The sequence below is a fragment of the Lampetra planeri genome, chromosome 41, assembly GCF_965212315.1.
Source record: "Lampetra planeri chromosome 41, kcLamPlan1.2.h2, whole genome shotgun sequence".
Classification (NCBI taxonomy): domain Eukaryota; kingdom Metazoa; phylum Chordata; class Hyperoartia; order Petromyzontiformes; family Petromyzontidae; genus Lampetra; species Lampetra planeri.
The window spans coordinates 6056432-6076453 of NC_136147.1; the positions used below are offsets into that span (position 1 = coordinate 6056432).

The 20022-nt window shown below is 47.0% G+C and overlaps 1 protein-coding gene across 1 annotated transcript in view; it reads left to right on the forward strand.

The window, feature by feature from the left end:
- The window catches only part of UGT8 (UDP glycosyltransferase 8), a 54635-nt gene that overhangs the window by 26880 nt on the left and 7733 nt on the right, over positions 1-20022 (forward strand). The window contains exons 2-5 of the mRNA XM_078613417.1: positions 9071-9414; positions 14248-14850; positions 15403-15545; positions 17131-17207. Of these exons, the coding sequence (XP_078469543.1) occupies positions 9085-9414; positions 14248-14850; positions 15403-15545; positions 17131-17207 (1153 nt within the window). The 5' untranslated portion in view covers positions 9071-9084. The remainder of the gene's footprint in view (positions 1-9070; positions 9415-14247; positions 14851-15402; positions 15546-17130; positions 17208-20022) is intronic.

Genomic DNA, 20022 nt, shown 5'->3' on the forward strand with positions numbered 1-20022 from the left:
CGTCTTGAGCGATGTGTGGTATTAAACCTTGACTTAAAGCTTTCGTGACTGCAAGAATCCATATTCTTTGGGTCTTTCGGTAAAGTCACGTGGATAGGTTCAAAGACTTTACCGAAAGGCCCAAAGAATACGATGTATATATTGTTTCTAGCTTTGAAGCTTTCGTGACTGCAAGGATTCATACTCTTAGTTCTTTCAGTAAAGTCACGTAGGTAAAAAATGAAATTAAAATTAATAAAAATAAAATAATAAAAATCACGACGTTTCGGAGGCAACACAAGTCTCCGTCATCAGGTGGGACCGTCACAGCCAGATTTGCTGCATCAAGTGAGGCAGGGATTCAAGATGCAAACTCTTAAATACAAGTTAAGGGGGATAGAGGGGGGGAGCTTTTCAGAATATATTTTGTTTTTGTCTCACAACAGACACAAACCGGGGAAATGAATGTCTCTGGAAGACTTGCAGATATCCCAGGCAAGTTGCCTTAACAAGTGAACTTCACGATTTAAAATATACAAGACAGGTGCCAACCCTAGATTGTTATTTTTTACCTCCCGCTGGTGTTAGACATCGTCAGGAGTCAAACCCAGGCAGGCTAGGTTAATGTTCACCGCTGCTACCCCCCCCCCCCCACGTGCCACCACCCTTCCCTGTTTATAATCGATATTCGTGGAAAAATACACTGATAAGATCTCTGTTACTTTTACAAAAACGCAACCTTTAACCCCAAAAAAGTTGACATACTCTGAGCTTGTACTTCCACAGATGAACTGTAAAGCCCCGGTTGTAAATCAACTACATTATAAAGTCCAGGTTTTGCTACATTCACTCCAGTGTTAAATTAAGAATCTGTGGCCTTAAGTGGACACGCAATCCTGCATGTAGGCGATTTCGTGAAATTTCCCGGGATGGTGTGTGTGTGTGAATACGTAAACGCTGTTACACGTGATCGTCAGCCGAGGTGAAATCTAACTTGGTCACATTAACTGTGGGTTGTTATTATTAAAGCGGTAGTCATTTAAGGGTTATTTTATAACTGCACCTACTCTAAATAAAATGACGTAACCCCCCCCCTCCCTTTCGTTTCGGACTTGTAGTGGAGAAGGCGATGCCACGGTTATTTGGCTGCATGGCCGTCGGTTTAACACGGAGGCTTTCGCGACCAAGAACACATTCCTGCGGAGGGAGCTGGTTGGAACGTTGGGTTGCTCGGTCAATGGCCAGGGTCAACGGCGGCGTGGTGTATTCCGCAAATATGCCCGACTGTAAGGGCGGGCACAAGCCGGCGTGAGTAGGTTAAACGTTGAGTTTTATAAGGGCACCACGGGGTGACCAGCCCCTCCCCTCCCCACCCAGCCCCACCCCTCCTCCCCACCCAGCCCCTCCCTGCACGACGGACGGACACAATAATCCCCTGTGGACTGGTGTAACCAGGAGGTTCCTACCAGTATTATCCATGTTTCTAGAGGTTTTTCTGGCTGCCTGTGCTCGCTCCGTGTCCTGTGAACCGGTCTCGGGCAGTGCTCGCTCGCCTGGTCTCGAGCGCGAGCGATCCCCGCTCGTTGCAGAGGTTCACGGTTCCATTGGTACAGGAATTCGCCCCCCCCCCCCCCCGCTATAAGTAGCGGCATTCTATGTCGTTGTTTGGCATATACGTTGCTGATTAATCTGAGAACACATTTCCTTCGTAAGTGTAATATTTTGGCATGTGCGTTTTTTTTAAAGCAAATTGTGGCAAAAAAAATTTGCGAAACTTTTTTAAATTCGGAACGCACACGGTTAAAACGGACTTTTAGCAATATATAAAATACGGTACTGTGCGTGCATGGCGAGTGTCGGCGAAAATCGCTCCACCACGTGACCAGCCTCCTTCGGCCAGCTCGCACGCAGTCTCTTGTGGTCGTTGCGCACATGTTCGGTGGAAACATCACATTCGGTGATGGTTTAAAAACGAAAGAGTACAAAGGGTTTAGAAAGAGGCGTAGAAAATCCATAGTGAATGATGATTATGCCTCTGCCAAGAAAAGTATGACTCTAGTACAGGGGTCGGCAACCAAAACAATCAACATTTTGGTAAAATCAACTTAATATTTCAAGAATCACAATGCACGTGAATACGAGATGGTGGTCCTTAAACACATTCCTGCAGAGGGAGCTGCTGGTAGGAACGTTGGGTTGCTCGGTCAACGGCGGCGTGGTGTATTCCGCAAATATGCCCGACTTTGAGGGCGGGCACAAGCCGGCGTGAGTAGGTTAAACGTTGAGTTTTATAAGGGCACCACGGGGTGACCAGCCCCTCCCCACCCAGCCCCACCCCTCCCACTCCCCACCCAGCCCCACCCTCCCCACCTAGCCCCTCCCTGCACGACGGACGGACACAATAATCCCCTGTGGGCTGGTGTAACCAGGAGGTTCCTACCAGTATAAATGACGTCACGAAGCGGTCCTTGAATTTGAGCTGCGTGCGGCTTTGTAGCCGCAGGTTTCTGCCCCCTGACCAAGAGGTTTAAATTCGAGGTTTTGAAAAGTTTTGAAGCCGGTGATAAGGCAGTCGATTATTTCCAGAATGCATGGTTTACCCGACGACCTGGGTAACAACCATTTTAGTCAATGCGGAATAAATTCTACAATGTGCTCAAAGTGTGGAACCCTTAACGTCCACTAAAATAACGTGGAGTAGTTGTGGGATTATAGAAAATATGGAAAGATTATATATTTTTTAATCCTTTATATTAAGTTCACTTGCTTGCTTGCTTGCGCGCTTACGACCGTGCAAATCTTTCGGTCGTTTTTAACCCACTTCCCGTGATCCAATCGAGCTGACATTTTGCACACAGACTGGTTGTGCGTGACAATCTATTTTCGTGAAAAGAAATTTCCTAAATTTTCCACTTTTTAGGGAAAAAAAATTCATATTTAATTTAAAATACCAATGTGATAAAAATGAAACTCTTACTCAAGAAAAACAGAAATGAATAATAAAATAAAACCGATGCCACGCATATAAAGGATTTATAGTGAAAAACGTTGTTTTTACGGGTTAATTTTTAAAGTAAAAAATCCGCATAGCTCTTCAACTGTCTCTAGCAAGTAAAAACCAACTATTTATTTATTTATTACATTTATACACTTCATGACGTTTAGTCACGCTTTTTTTTACAGAAGTGTCAATTAAGAACGCAACCCCTGATGGAAAATCAGAGTTTGCTTTTTTGGAATTTCGAGTTAAGTAGCATTTCCCAGGAACGCATCCCTAGCGTATAGCGGGTGATTTCTGCACGACAGGTGTCTGAACAGTGCCATCATTATCACGGTGGAGGTTAAAGATCCCTGTGACGTCCTTTGCAAGAGTAGGCCATTGTGTACCGGCGTCAGGGTCCAAATCTGCAAAAAAAATTACACCGCAAATGACCCAATTTGGATTGCACACAGCAGCAATCGCCCCCCCCCTCCCCACACAGGCTAATTACCAAGGTCACTCTAGCAAATGAGACTTTTTTTTGGAGTATTGAGAGGGTGCCACGGTGACAAGATGTTAACTCCCTCGCCTGGTATACAGGAGGTTGTGAGTTAGATCCCGACCCTGACGCCTGCTGCTGTATATTTGGAGTCTGCGTGTCTCTCTCTCCCCGTGGTCGCGTGGATTTTTCTTCAGGTCCTCCAGCCCCCCCACATTTAGAAACATGCGTTTAGAGTATTTGGCTGCTATACATTTCCACATCATGACGATAAGCCACTTCGATGAGCTATCATCGGTGGCCAGGTCAATTCTGAAAATGAGCTATTAAGCTCGGTGGGCCTTACGTGGTGAAATAAAAATATTTACGTTTTAAACAAAATCAACGTAACACTTTAAACTCCCCCCCCCCACTCTCTCCTTCACCAGCCCACACTGGGCCAGCGGAGAGACGTTTGGTCAAACAACCTTTACAAGATTGGTGGCCTAACAAAGGGCTTTAACTGCCTCCCTTATTAGCATCGCTATTCATTTTGTTTGTCTTTTTAAATCCTTTATATTAAGTTCGCTTGCTTGCGCGCTTACGACCGTGCAAATATTTCGGTCGTTTTTTAACCCACTTCCCGTGATCCAATCGAGCTGACATTTTGCACACAGACTCGTTGTGCGTGACAATTTATTTTCGTGAAAAAAACATTTCCAAAATTTTCAACATTTTAGGAATTTTTTTTAAATATTTAATTACCAATTGCTTAATGGTGGCAGGCAATCATCTGACCCATAGGTGGCAGCCATCTCAAGCCAGAGGACGAGAGGACTCTAGCCGCCACGCATATAAAGGATTTATAGTGAAAAACTTTGTTTTTACCGGTTAATTTTTTAAAGTTCGTGCCATGGCCAGGCCCAAGAGGAGTCTCCACAACGGAGGCACTAGCAATGGCCACCTGCAGAGAGAAGCACTGGGCTCTCGCGACCTTGTGTTTAACCCCATCTCACCACCGCGCGTTCCTCACTGAGCAAAACATTCTAGAGATCGCGACACGCGGAGCGCCTCTGGCTATCACGGCACATATTTGTTTTGCTCGCTCCCTTTCTTGAAATGCAGCTTTGCTGGCGGGCGAGGGCAATTTGGGCGTTTGGGATATTTTTGTTCAACTCGTACCGCGCCTACCACCCCCGTACGTAGAAGGTGCAGAGCACGACGTCTTGTGCTGCGGGAGAAAGAAGGAATTGGATTTGTGGGGGGTTTTTTGGGAGCGAGGAAAGAGTTGCAGGGCAAGAGAAGCGTGGAGTGAATGAGAAGATGTCTGGCCAGAATAGGCACACGCAGTACACGGTTATTGAACTCAGCCGGTGTCTGTAGCGAATTTGAAAAATACCTTTTGGTGGTGAGCCACACGTTAACACGCCTTGGCGTTACCCAACTATCAGGCTAAAACATACTTTACGTGTCGACCAAAGTATAGAGGGGCCCATGCAGTGACAGCAGTGACTTGGGCGCCTTGGTGGTGAGATGTTAAATACCTTGTCTGGTATACAGGAGGCCATGGGTTCAATCCCGACCCTGATGTCTGTACATTTGGAGTTTTCGTCTCTCCGCCCATGGTCGTGTAGATTGTTCTGTATGTCCTCCGAATTTTCCCTCTATATTTAGAAACATGCGTTTTCGAGTACTGTATTTGGCCGCGATTCATGTGCACACGATAAGCCACTTTGTTGAGCTTTCCTGTTTAAAATAAAAAATAATTGTAATTAAGTAGTTTGAGAATTGGCGTGCTAACATCAAACACCGCATTATTCCCAGGTTAAAATACCCCCCCCCCCCCTCTCTAGTACATGATTAGTGCAGCTACGATGGTTAGCAGTGACGGACAACATCTTTTGTGGGCAGCCGCGGACCTTTCACCCACCCTCATTAATTGCCTACAGTGTAAACCACAATATCACGAGATGTCCGTGGTGAAATCACTTTTGTCTCGTTTCCATTTATCCGTTGAAGGCGTGCATATACACGCTCCTAGTTTGCCTACGAAGATTACGAGAGAACAGCATGTTTGAACAAGATTTAAATACTGTAAGTCTATTTGACGAAGCACGTGTATGTTCATCCGTCTGTCTACCTGTGTGTTTGTGTGTGTGTGAAATATATTGTGGTTGGCACCGTCATTGCAGCTCCGCACGCACTGCCAAGCCTGGAAACTCGAACTCGATTTCCGGCCACGGCTGTAACATCAGTGGCGAGCGATATGGAGAACCGATCCTGGGCCATCGCGAGATTTATACGGCACTAAGGGGCCGTCCATAAATGACGTCACGCACCTGGGGGGGGGGGGGTCTGACATTTGTGACGGGGGGTTTGAGAAAGGTCACATCAAAATGCGCAACTTTAAATAAATATAGACAACACGTTCTACTTAATTTTAATAAATGTTTCCTCCTACAACATCAAAATGCAGCGCCACATTAAATACGCACTACAATGACAATAGTTCAAATCGATTTGAAGAATTTTTTAATTTTCAAAATGGAAATATGGTTTTGGGGGGGGGGGGGGCAGAGCTTTGTGACGTCATATTTGAGGGGGGGGGGTCTGACTTTTTGTGACGCCGTGTGACGAGTGAGGGGGGGTCATAAATCGTCCAAAATCGCGTGACGTCATTTATGGACGGCCCCTAATCAAATACCCGATGCGAGGTGTGATTGGGTGCCACGGTGCTTGCTAAAAGTCCATGCATTCAACGTCTGCACCCCCATTCTATGTAGGTAAACAACAAATAGATGCTTATCGCCTAGTTTCTATGTTTTGCGTGACGGTACCCTCAGTCGTGTTTTATGCGGGCCACCCCTCCATTGCCTTGGATAATTGACAGTGAAAGAGCAGTGCTTTTCATAACGAGTCACCCTCAAAACGTTCTCATCATCAGCCATGGTCAATCCACCGCTGGATGAAGGCCTCCCCAATCTGTCGCCATCCCCCCCCCCCCCCACGATCTTGCATTACGGCGATCCACCCCTTAGTAGTGTATAGTGTAGTGTATAGTAGTGTATAGTAATGTAATGTATAGTAGTGTAGTGTATCGTAGTGTAGTGTAGTGTATCGTAATGTAGTGTATAGTGTAGTGTATCGTAGTGTATAGTAGTGTATAGTGTAGTGTAGAGCCGATGCCGTGGCTCCATCTCGCCAGTGGATCTTGTCTTGGCACGGTGACGATTCTAAACCGTCCATAATACAGGGGTTTTTTGTTGTTGTTAGATCGCGTAAATATAAAAGTGTCCATACTCTTTGGTTCTTTCGGTAAAGTCACGTAGGTAGACAAAATAATAATAGATATAAAAAAATTTTTACCCACGTGACTTTACCGAAAGAACCAAAGAGTATGTATGGATTCCCCGCAGTCATTGAAAGCTTCACATCCAGATATAAAAGTGTCGTTAGACCCGCCACCATCCGACACAGACAATGAGTTAAGGTTTGTCACGTAAAGAGAACGTGGCCAATTCGTTACGCGTACAGCACACCAGTGTGTTGGAGAGCAAATCCACAACATTTGCAATCTGAGTTCGACGTTTCGCCAGTAATTAGATTGGGCTGTCCGCCTGATGATGCAAGTTGTAGAGGGGAAACCTGTACAGTAAATACATCCAGAACATATCATCATGAGGCCTCCTTTGCCAGTTCCAAAATATACTAATAGGGGTTTTCCCCTTTTTTCTGGCAACAAAACTGACACCTTTTGCAAGGAATGATGCTTACATTATCCACAATACTTGCAGTCAAATGCAAACAAAAAACAATACTCTGATAATTTATGCATTGTCCTTGAAACTGATTGGTCCGCACCAAAGACAGCTTTTTTTTAGAGCCTAGTCGAACACCATATGAGACTAGGCTCTAAGAAAAGCTGTCTCTGGTGTGAACCAATCAGTTTCAAGGACAATGCATACATTATCAGAGTATTGTTTTTTGTTTGCATTTGACTGCAAGTTTTGTGGTTAATGTTAACATGATTCCTTGCAAAAGGTGACAGTTTTGTTGCCAGAAAAAAGGGGAAAAACCCCTATTAGTACACCCAGAACATGTGCACATAAGAGACGTACGTGTAGTACATATTTACACACCGTGAGCATTATAACAAGGTGAGCGTTCACTGCAGTCAAGGTCTCTGTTTCTCAGAGAAACTTGGAGCGCAATTTAAAGGATATACCATACAGACATATTTCATTGGAGAAAAAAAACCCCCAAAACATATATCATATATACAAGGATTAGACGCGAAACAAATGTACGAAATGACACACGAAACCGTAACAACTACCATCAGTGGTATATGGTGTATTCATTTGAGACTGGGATTTGAGTTATAGTTCATTCAGTCGCCAAATTTGGACCATTGGCTCGTGGTGGGAGGTGGGGGGCATTGACGACGGGGGGGGGGGGGCGTGACATGAACGCTGAAGCTAATGCCCCACCCACTTGTGGTATATGAACTCATCGCGAAACGACGGACAACACTGGCGAGATGTTAACTCCCTCGCCTGGCATGCAGGAGGTCGTGGGTTTGATTCCGACCGTGACGACTGTATATTTGGAATTTGCACGTCTCTCTCTCTCTCTCTCCCTGCGGTCGTGTGGATTTTTATCCGGACCCTCCGGTTTATCACTCCACATTGAAAAACAAGCGCTTAGAATATTTGGCTGCCATAAATTTCCACGTTTATAAGCCACTTCGTTGGGCTATCGCTTGTGACCAGGTCGCTTCTGAAAAAGAGATGTATAGCTCAGTGGGCCTTACTTGGTGAAATGAAAAAAAATAGTTAAGTTTAGTAGTTATGGATGGATAAAGGGAGACAATGAGGCATGAGGGCCGTAGACAAGATGGAGATGAGACGGATTAATTGCCTTCCATAACGATTGGTTTGCAATGTACAGTATATCAGAATCTGAACATGAACCGATAATTAGTGGATACCTTATTTAAACTCTGGTCATCATTGCAGCATTTGGCTAACCATCGCACAAAGAAGCATCGTGCACTTTCAGCTGCGCTCCTGTGGCCGACTGGAACGCTCTTCCTTTCAATATTAGGAAGCCGCTGGAGCTATACACTTTCAAATCTCGATTTAAAAACTAATTTCTTTAGAACTGCTTTTTGTGTTTAGTTTGTCCTTCCTCCACACCTGATGAGCATGGTCAGATACGTAGAGTGCACAAGAAGTTCTACATGCAATGCATCTCTGCACATTGTATTTACTGTGTAGATTTCCCTTGCTTAATGCGATAATAATAGTAGATGCATTCTTACATAAGGAGCACACAAAGCAAAACCGCATGAGGAGACGGCTACCTGCCAAGTAGCTCGCACATACACGGTACACACACAACGTTGTCCCACGTCCGACCGCATAGCCGCATGTAGACTGAATTTAAACCACCTCGTAGAGCGAATTTTGGGTAGAAATCGTTTAGCCGCGTATACATTGCGAAATCGCATAAGATGAACTCCCGTCAAGCCACGGAGGCCTGTATACATTTGTCTCATAAATCCAGGTCTTCTTGATCTGAGCACTAACCATCTCCGTCGTCCGCTCTGCTGCCCTTCCCAACCCGCGCAGGAACGACAGCGACGATGACGACGATGGCGAAGCACGCCGAGGGAGCCGTCCGCTTTCCTCCGCTGTCCCTCCTGCTGCCCGCGCTGCTGCTGCTGCTGCTGCCGCTGTCACCGGGACGGGGGGGCGTCGCGACGGCGGCGAAGGTTGCCGTCATCCCGCCCATCATGTTCGAGAGCCACCTGTACATCTTCCAGCGGCTGGCAGGCGAGCTGCACGCGCGCGGCCACGACGTCGTCTTTGTGGTCTCGGAGGGCCGCGAGCTGCCACCCTCCCCGCACGTGCGGCTCCACCGCTACCGGGGCCTCTTCTCGTCGCGCCAAGCCGACGAATTCCTCCAGGAGAAGGTCGGCTTCTGCCCTCTCTGCCCTCTGCTCCCCCCTAGCAATAACCCCTGGCCACCCTCGCCCCCCCCCCCCCTCTTCCTCCCACCTCCCTCACGTGTTAACGTCTTTCAAAGTAATTTCCTGCTTCTCAAATGTGCATCGAGGCATTTGCTCATCTCCGTTTCACAGCCCTGAGCCAGTGTTGCCGAGTCGCGCGTATATGGCCAAGCCATAATTCGGGTGGTGACGGCTCGTCCGTGCGGTTCTACCCATGGATGTGGTAGCGACTGGCATGTAGGGCATCCAAGACGTGGGTTTCTTGGAGCGTCGGGACATCACGGCTATGGGTTTTCAAGTGGTGCCATGTTCCGCTTGCTTACGGTCATAGGATAGCCGCTGTTAAAGTGGTCCTGATTATATCGACCCATGGGGGGGGGGGGGGGATGATTGGCTTAGTCGAACCCCCTCCCCCAACCAGGATTTGAACTCTCGTAACCTTGCCATTGTGAGCCGCTCGCTCTTCCACTGGGTCACCTGAACATGAGACATCAGAGAGGCAAAACGATTTTTAAGTTCAAGGTAAAACGTTCAGGGGCTACCTTGTAATTGCAGGCAGCAGCTGGTGGAGGAAGTTCTAGAGAGCTCCTCCCCAGATGGTACTTTGGTCTACTCTTCCACGCTGGCTGGACGCCTTGTAAGAGATTGGAGTGCCCACACTTTATCCCGTCATATCGGACAGATCGATCAATTTTATGCTGCTAGGTGAACAGAGGTGGAGGAATCAAGGCAGTTGTTCATTCTTTTCACTGTCATGCTGGGAGAATCAATTGCAGTGGCTTTTGGCAGCTGTCTGGAATGCTCTTCCTTCCGATATTAGGAAGCCACGGGAGCTATGTACTTTTAAATCATAGATTGAAAACACATTTCTTCGGAACTGCTTTTTGTGTTTAGTTTGTCCTTCCCCCACACCTCCGACGAACATGGTTCGCTATGTACAGAGAAGCCCAACATGCGTACGTACATCCAGTTAACACTGGAGACCTTTTTAGGTTTGAGTTGAAATCTATTTGTAACTCTCCACCACGAATTTTTCAACCAGGGCTGATCATGGCTCGTGGTTGAGACACATAGCGGAATGGCAGGCAAAGGAGGGAACACGCCCTTGAAGACCGAGCAATGAAATCTGCTCCTGTGGATTGTGACATCGCAAGGCCACGAGAGATGGTGACGGTTTTGGGAGGCCTTCATTAAGGAGTGGTTTGATGAAGTCTATCGCTGATAAACTAAACTATTTTTTTTATTTTACCAGCTAAGGTCGGACCACTGAGCTATGTAGCTCTTTTTCAGATGAGACGTGGCCACGAATGATTGCTCAACGAAGTAGCCTATCACGTGGAAATGTATAGCAGACAAATACCCTAAACACATGTTTTTAAAATGTAGAGGGGAAAACTGCAGGACCCGGTGAAAAATCCACACGACTATGGGGAGAGAGAGACGCAAACTCCAAATATAAAGGCATCAGGCTTGGGATCAAACTTACAACCCCCTGCATATCAGGCGAGATAGTTAACATCTTGCCACCGTGGCACCTCTAAATGCGTCGTGGTTCTTCATGAACCACTGTTCCCAGGCATTGCTACAATAAAACAGGGCAACCATTGGCCAAGATGTTCATATCAATTTTTTATAGAGATATTTCTCTAAGTAAATGTGTCACAAAATACCAACTGGGGATCACAGTCTTTTGTGGGTTTGAATCGAGCCTGAGGTGGTCATTAGTGTTGGCAGTACGATCCCTTAACTCGAGCCGAGCAGCAGCGTTAAGATGCGGCGTGCGGTCTTGCCTTTGTCCAACAGAATAGCTTTGTTGGGCGAGGGAAAGTGAGGACTTTGAATGGAATGATGCAGTGCCAAGGCTAGAGATATTACACTGGTCAACACACTTTTTCTGGCACAAGGTATTCCAACGGTTTTAAGGTAATTTTGGGGTGCTGATTCCAAATCTGGCATTAGTTTTTGTCTATCACATCAGGTTTTTGATATATCAAATATTGCATTTTCAATAAAAACTGCAGAAGAAAAATATTAAATAAATGTGGATATCTACATAAAATAGTATTATAAACACTATCCTAAAAATACAGCACCATATTTTAACACTAAATTAGTCACTGACTTGCAATCATAAGTGACAGAGTTAATTTCGGGTAAAATCAATGAAAATGGGGTATGCCGATAGCATAAAAATGAGATGTGATAGAGCAAATCTGAGACCAGATTTGGAATCAGCACCCTGAAATTAGTCTAGAACAGCTGCAAAAGTCCAGGCCAGAAAAAAAAAAATGTTTGTTGACCAGTGTTATCAATGCCTCTCAACTGTGACATTGTGGAGGTATTTTGGTTGATAACTGGGTTATTTCCACAGGGGCTGTCAATAACAAATTAACGTATCGGTGGTACACCGGCGGTGCGCGGTATAAAAAAAAAGCACATTTTTCACAATAATTTATTTCCCCACGATTCGCAACCCCATGTCAGAAAATATTGTGGGGTGCGTCAAAATCGGTTCTCGTGATGTCGAAGCAGTCGGAAGACGAACGTTACGAGCGGCTGAATAAGAAGAAGCTTCACAGTCTGTTGCCGTATAGCAGCACCCAGCCCGATGACGATCGGCTGCTCCGTGTTCCAAAGACGGATTTGACTCCTTGTTCCCTAGACTTGGTTGGACGGTTCCTCGCTTAATTTCCGGTCAGATACGTACAGTTTTTTTTCTTGGCGGACAGTGGCATCAAAAGATTATGACTCGCGCCGCATGTTTGAATCTAAGGCAACTTGCGATGGAGAGTCTGCAGCTCGCTCGAGGGCAACAGCGACATTGTCAGTTCGGGTCTCATCTTTACCTGGTGGGTCTACAGCAGCAGCGCTTCAGTCGGCGGCAACAGCGATGGCTCAGGCATTTTCTTCTGGTGGAGCGTCAGCGATGGCTACAGCGTCTGTTAGGACTTCATCGTCAGCAGGAGAGTCGGCAGTTCGATCAACGGCAACTGCACGGACTCAGTTTCCGTTTGAGAACCGGTGTACCGCCAAGGCATTCAAATGTAGCTATTGACAAAGTATTTACCTGCATTCCTAAGCAAGCCAGTCACTGGCTGCTTGAATACATCGCTAAACATTGCACCCCCACGGCTATTGTTTATAACCTAGAACTGGGACTCCATATCTTCAGAGATGGAATCTCAGATACTCAAGAGGATGTGTTCGTGTATGCGTAAAAGCTCACTTGGGGGTGTGTGCAAGCATACTTTTTTGTTTATTTGTTTATCTTGAATCATTAAGAACAATGGAGTATCTAATACAATCTGTGATTAGTCAAAACACCTGGCCCGTAGTGTACGCACGTTTGTACGTTGGACTTCTTTTCGCTCCGTACATAGCCAAGCGTGCTATTCAGAGGTGTAAACCGCTGGTGTCGCCACCCCCACCCACACACTTGACGATGAACCCTCGCGCCAGTAATTGCAAAGGGCCATAACGGGTGGGGATCCAGAGGTCAGCCACCAAGGGGGGAGGGCCTGAAGTCACCAGGTGATGGACGTGAAACTGCCAAGTGCAGATGTTGGGAGGGTCGGTGTGTTGCCCGCGGCTGAAGAAATCCACGGTTACGAGGCGTGGGTGGCCCCTCTCATTCCGCTGCGATGAGCTGGTTATTTTAATGAGGCCGTTTCGAAATACAACCGTGTCAATTCTCAGTATCACCGGTGGTATGTTGTAATAATATTGCCACTACAATGATCATTTTAAAGCCAGAATAGTTTCCCACTGGGTCACGGGGCAGTGCCTTGCCTTGTCTTTTACAGCCATGAGCCACTGCTGGTAATTCCACATTTTATGTCCTAGGGGCGATAAGACTGTGGAGCACTCGATGTTGTCGACTTGGGCTGTGAGATGCCAGTACTGTGATGGATTCTTGAATCTATCTGCATGACGCTTTTGGGATTTACACTCCCCATGGTTTTCTCCAGGCACTCTGTACAATACATTAATTCCTGAGTAATGTACTGTACACGTACAATCCGCTGCTGGATGAGGGCCTGCCCACACCGCATGGGCTGAGTACGGTTATTTGACCATACTTCACCTTGCTGCTTAGTCCGGGTTAGCGATGATGGGGAGCTTAAACGTGCGAGCGTGCAGAGTATTGTACGATTGCTTTCTGCACTTCCTGTATTCATGGTGGTCACCTATCAAGTCACCATCCATGCTCCAAGCCTGCCGAGTTTCTGAGATCTGACCTGGATCGGCGGTGATGGTGTTGTGACGAGGGCATTGTTTAATTTACCCATCGTTTACATTGTTTACATTGTTAATCGACCGTAACGTGGACCATAATCTGTCCCACTCGTATTTTTCTCCAGTCCGGTGCAATGCAAATCGGCAAGTCAAACGAGAACCGGTCACATTCCTTACACACACAAAGCGCTCGCCGCAAATTAACCACAATACCTTGCTGATCTCGTCAAAGAGCGTAAACCATCACTATGCGAACTCCGGCCATCCTTGCAGTAGCAGTTTTTGGCTAAGCTAACCATCGAACAAAGATGCACTTTTGTTGCCGTCTGGAACGCTCTTCCTTCCGACATTATGAAGCCACTGGAGCTGTGCAACTTGTAAATCTAGATTGAAAACTAATTTCTTGAGAACCACTTTTTTTGTTTAGTTTTAGCACGGTCAGCAACGAACTATGCGAAATAAATTCTACGTACATGCATACATACATGCGTGCGTACAACCGACACAACAGGGGAAACAAACAAAAAACGATGACGCCGACCGGCCCGGTTTGCTGCGCAGGTGCAGAACATCTTCTCCGGCCGGCTGACGTCGCTGCAGCTGCTCTCCATCCTGGAGCAGTACGAGCGCAACTGCGACGTCATGGTGGGCGACCGTGACCTGCGGCGACGTCTCGAGGCCGAGCGCTTCGACCTGCTGCTCATTGACCCCAACGAGATGTGCGGCTTTGTGTGGGCCCACCTGCTGGGCGTGCGCTACGCCGTCCTCTCCACGGGACTCTGGTTCCCGGCCGAGATCGGCGCGCCTGCCCCGCTCGCGTACGTCCCCGAGTTCAACTCGGAGCTCACCGACGACATGGGCACGCTGGAGCGCGCTCGCAACGCCGTCGTCTACGCCATGAGCCGCCTGGGCACGCACTGGCTCATCCTGCCGCGCTTCGACGCCGTCATCCGCAAGCACTGGCAAAGCGGCGGTGAGCGGAGGACGGAGAAGGGGGAGACGGCGGCGGCGGCGGTGGCGCCGATGCCGATGGCGCAGATTATCGCCGGGACGGACTTCTGGATGCTTTGCACGGACGCGGCGCTGGAGTTCCCGAGGCCCACGCTCCCGCACGTGGCCTATGTCGGGGGAGTGCTCACGAAACCTGCGGCGCCGCTGCCCACGGTGAGCCCTCGGTTTGACTTTCTGGGTGACTGGCGATTTTGAGAGGCGTTGTCGCTTTTTTGTGTGCAAGGGGAGGAAGCTGATCGGTGAGGTTTGAGAGTCGTCGCACGCATGTCTGCGTGTTATTGTGTTTTGGGGAGCGGTGGTGCAGCGGATAGCACGCTCCGCTACGAACCCTGTGACCTGTGGTTGTTTCCCTGTCATGGCCAACAACGGTGACGATCATCTGAACCGGTCCTGGGCCTCCCCTAAGTTGACTCGGCCTCAAATGCGTACCTGGTATGGTGTGTAGACATCACCACTCGGTAGACAAAGGTGACATGGCGTGGTTGCTGGCCACCCACCCCCTCATATACCATGCCAGCCTTCATAGGTGCTCGCTAATAGCACTTGCCCCAACAGTCTGTTAAGACTACAGGGAGGGGATATTTGATATGTCTTTGTGCATGTGTGCACACACATGTGGACACGTGTGTGCACACATGTGCCTATGTGCACGTGTCTGTGTGCAAACATGTGCTTATATCTGTGTGTGTGTGTGTGCGCATTCAGGACCTGGCGAGCTGGGCAGACGCCGCAGGTGACGTGGGATTCGTGATCGTCTCGTTCGGAGCGGGAGTCAAGTACCTGTCGGAGGAGCTCTCGCTCAAGCTGGCCGGAGCCTTCGCTCGCCTGCCCCACAAGGTGCTCTGGAGGTAAATTCCATCCCCTCCCCCACCGAGACCACTCCCAACATCTCTACCGCTATCACCGTCACTACCTCCAGTATCACGACTGACACTACCATAATTTTTACTGCTATCATCATCACCACCACCAGTATCACCATCGATGCTACTTTTGTCTCTACCAGTGTCACTAATACTGCCACCACCACCACAACCAGCGCAACTACCAACACTAACATCGCTGTATTTGTTTTATGAATATGTACTGCTGTGTGCTACATGAATACGTGGCTTAGTTAATTATTCATGCATTCGTAGAATAATATTTTATTGCATATACTGGACCCAACTGTGTGTGTGTGTGTGTGTCTAAGCGAAGCGACTGAAGGTCGACCAGAATAAAAATCGTAAGATAAAGATGCGGACGAAAGTAGGTTGGAGTGTTTTTGGAAATATGAATTTAATATTGAAGAGCAACTTGTCAATGTGCCTAAAGCCAAATTTGATTATCAATGTGTACTCCCTGCCATGACAGGGATCAGAAAACCCGGTAATTGACAACAACATTGAAAAGTGATCAATGGAGAATGGCGAATTGCATGCTCGGCCTTGCATTTGAGAGACGGGAAGACTTGATTCAAACCTTCTTGGTTCTTTCGGTAAAATCACGTAGAATGGAAATAATAAAAGGCGCCCTTCCCCCCTCCATCGCAGCTTAAATAGTCGCTCCAAGCCTGGAGTGTGTCATTCAGACTCTGTCTTCTCGACAGACCTGCTCTCCACCTGAGGACGGCTGCTTGCGTTGTGGCCGAAACGTCGTGAGGATTATTTTATGATGTTTTATTTTTATTATTTTATTATTTCCATTCTACGTGACTTTACCGAAAGAACCAAGAAGATGAATCCCTGCAGTCACGAAAGCTTTAAATCGAAATTTGATTCAAACCGTTAAGAGAAGTAAAAGTGTACTTGGCAGTACACATCCTTAGAAGGAACGATGACAAGTGGTCAAGTTGATTTAGTTGAACCGGGTGAGGACTTAAGAGACCAGGAGAGTAACTTTCATTTGTCGGTTAGTCGGAGTCGATGTTGCTACGTGTATAATCCCAATGGAGTAATTTGCGATGTTACTGTAATTATCGTATTTGTTCAAATTGGCCTCTGACGCCAGCACGCAAAATTCCCCACTCTTGCCAAAGACATCCGGAGATCTTTAATGGCCACTGAAGCAGACTGTGTTGCGGCATTATGATGGTTATTACTCCCGCAGTAATAATCGAGTCGGGAATAATTACCAAGTGGAAGCCGAGGAATGGAATGCGTTAGGGAGGATGTCGACCGAGGAAATGGCGCAATGGAATTGGCTCGCGTGTGCAGGTGCTTGGTGGATTATTACATCACAGGATCGTGAGAGGTGGCATCAGCCTTGATAAGCATTTATCCAGCAGTGGCTTGACCATGGCTGCTGGTGTTGATGAAGAGCCGTTAAATGGACTGCGTGGCCAAACACCGTTCGAATAAATGTTGCGAATTCGAAACCGATGCAGTTTTATTGTGTTTTAAAGGATGCAATGTGTCAACGCGGTGGGCGCATGTGTGAATGTTCGTGCAGATATTTTGGGGAGAAGCCGCACAACCTGGGCAACAACACGCGCCTTGTGGAGTGGCTGCCGCAGAACGACTTACTCGGTGAGTCGCGTGTCGAGGCTGTGTTTGTGGACTGGCTGGAGACGGTTCGGATTTAAAAACCCAACGTGTTTTACGTTGCTCCGTACGCTTCTTCTTATCCTTCAAGCGCAAGGGGTCGGCAACCTTTCGAAGAAGAGGCATTTTTTTGTTTGTCTTTGACCAAAATAGTTCGAGACCCACATCACATGCACGGTTACTAGTACAGTCACAGCAGGTATACAACAGATGACAAATTCTGACATAGATGAACAAAATAGTTAATGGAATAAACTGCGTTTTTTCGTTTTTGTCACCCTTAGTTATTCTTCAACAATGCTGTTTGACTGTTGTATATTTTGTCATCACCAAGGCATGCTATAGTAACCCATTCCCTGCCATATTTAATAAAGTGCTAATTATCTTTGCGTTTAAAATAATGTTTAAGATTTGAGGTTTATTTTTTAAAGAACCGGCTGCCCGCAAGAGGGCAGCCAAAGTGGGCACTGCGCGCGACTCCAAAGCCGCAGCTTGCCAACCCCTGCTCTGGCGTGTGGCAGCTACGTGTGATTTTACGTCCAGGTTTAATTTTGTGAGCCATGCGACGATGGCTTTGGGCAGGCCGAGTAGAACGATGTGGCCCATCGCGTAGTTCGGGTGGCCGCAGTCGCTGCTCTGGGGGTCTCCCATCTCTCACGACCCACATGTGGAAGAGCTGCGCACCCTATAGCGAGCGGTCAATGGAGGAGCCGCCACAGTGGCGAGATGTGTTAACTGCATCGCCTGGTATACAGAATGTCATGGGTTCTATCCGGTATATTTGGAGATGGCATGTTCTCTCTGTGGTCGCGTGGATTTTTCCACTGGCTCTTCCGGTTTTCCCCTCCATTTAGAAACAAGCGTTTAGAGTATTTGGCTGATATATAAATGTCCACCTGATAAGCCACTTCACTAAGCTATCATTTGTGGTCAGGTCGTTTCTGCAAAAGAGCTATATAGTTTAGTGGGCTTTACCTGGTAAAAGAAAAACAATTTGTTCAGTTTTCTTGGTAGAACAGAGCCATGTGGAACAGTGGTGGTGGGGCCCTCAATGAGGCTTTGACTAGGAGCCTTGGCAGAACTCTATGGTAGAGTTTACCAGCGGTCTTCAGTTAACCCCGGATGCTGTTACGGTCGGTGACGGTGAAGTGGCATTGCCATCTTTAATCTGATGCAAACATTTACACATCTCATTACAGGAAGATGGTCTATACACGTGTTTAAGATGTAGATGTATTTTTTACAAACATAACTCTTTGTGGCATTACAATGTGTTTGAATCTGCATTCGGCACACAACACCATACATCTTGTGGCCGTCCGAAAACTGGTTGGACGTTTTGAATGCTAGATTCCTGTTTTTTCTTTTTTTATATCAGAGTTGCCAAGCCCAGACCCAGAGGCCCAGAATGCCAATCGGCCAACACCAAACAGCACTACTGTATTTGAAGAAGTAATAATAGTAGTTGATAGGTGTCTTGCATTGAGCGAGGGTTCTAAAAACTTTGATGGCCACTGTACGTAGGACCATGAACTAAACACAACGAGCAGTTCTAAATAAACAAGTTTTCAATCTAGATTTAAAAGTGCATAGCATGGTAGGTCGCTAGGACTGGAGTTTGGGTAACCCTGCTAAAGTCATTCCATGTAATCTGCCATCTGTTACCCTGGCGCTGCATTCCTATGAACAAACACCACAGCCAACATTTATGTTTTAGGAGTAAGATGGCATTAGCTGCTGCCTTTCCCATTGTATCTCAGCAGAGTGTGGTGTGGCATGTGTGCACATCCGTGTGTGAGTGTACAGCTCTCGTGTGCAGTACGTGTGTGTGTGTGTACCCAGGTTGTTTTTAGGCATAATGCAGTAAACGCATGAGTGTTGCAACCGAGCAGCACTGTGACAAACGGGTGTTTACGGGCTTGCGTTTTGTTTGTCCGGATTAAACTCCACACGCTCACCACACAGCCATGTTTGTGCGTGCCCTTGTGCAACAACGCTGCACAAATAGGCAGCACAAAAGCTGGCAGTTATGTCACCTAGTAAACCATGCATCACCACTTGTTGACCATTACTGCAAGGGATATAATTTTTCAAACATTTTCTTCACTCGCATTTACAACGTACGTTAAAAATTCCGACAATAAGCATGCGGTCCGGCGTTCCAGGTCATGCACGTCCTTATTTAACAAGTCTATTGTTGGGATTTTTCTGGGTTGGCCATTCTTTTCTTAAAATAAACATGCGATTTTGGGGAGGGGGGGGGAAAGAGGATTGCGCGTAATTTTTTTTTATTGTGTTTAGTTTGTCCTTCGCACGCACCTCTCGTAAGCATGGTTGACTATTTAACACGTAAGACTTTCGCGACCAATATTATTCATAATAAAGTTTTTGGGTTAGATCGCTTTATTTATGAATGTGTCGTAAACCTCCACCACCCGACACGGCCAATCAGCAAAAAAGTGTCACGTTGACAAAAGACAAATAGTTCACTACTTTAGCAAATTGCCCGATGATGCTGGATGTAATTACCAGCGAAACGTCGTACTCAAAAATTGTAAATGTTGTGGATTCACTCTTCAACACACCGGTGGGCTAAAGCAGTGAACTATTTGTCTTTTGTCAACGTGACACTTTTTTGCTGATTGGCCGTGTCGGGTGGTGGAGGGTTACGACACATTAATAAATAACGCGATCTAACCCAAACACGTTTATTATGAATGGTTGACTATGTATGGTGCGAAAGAAGTTCTCGTGGGCCCGAACGTCATCACGAAACCCTGCAAGCACTCGCACGGCATCT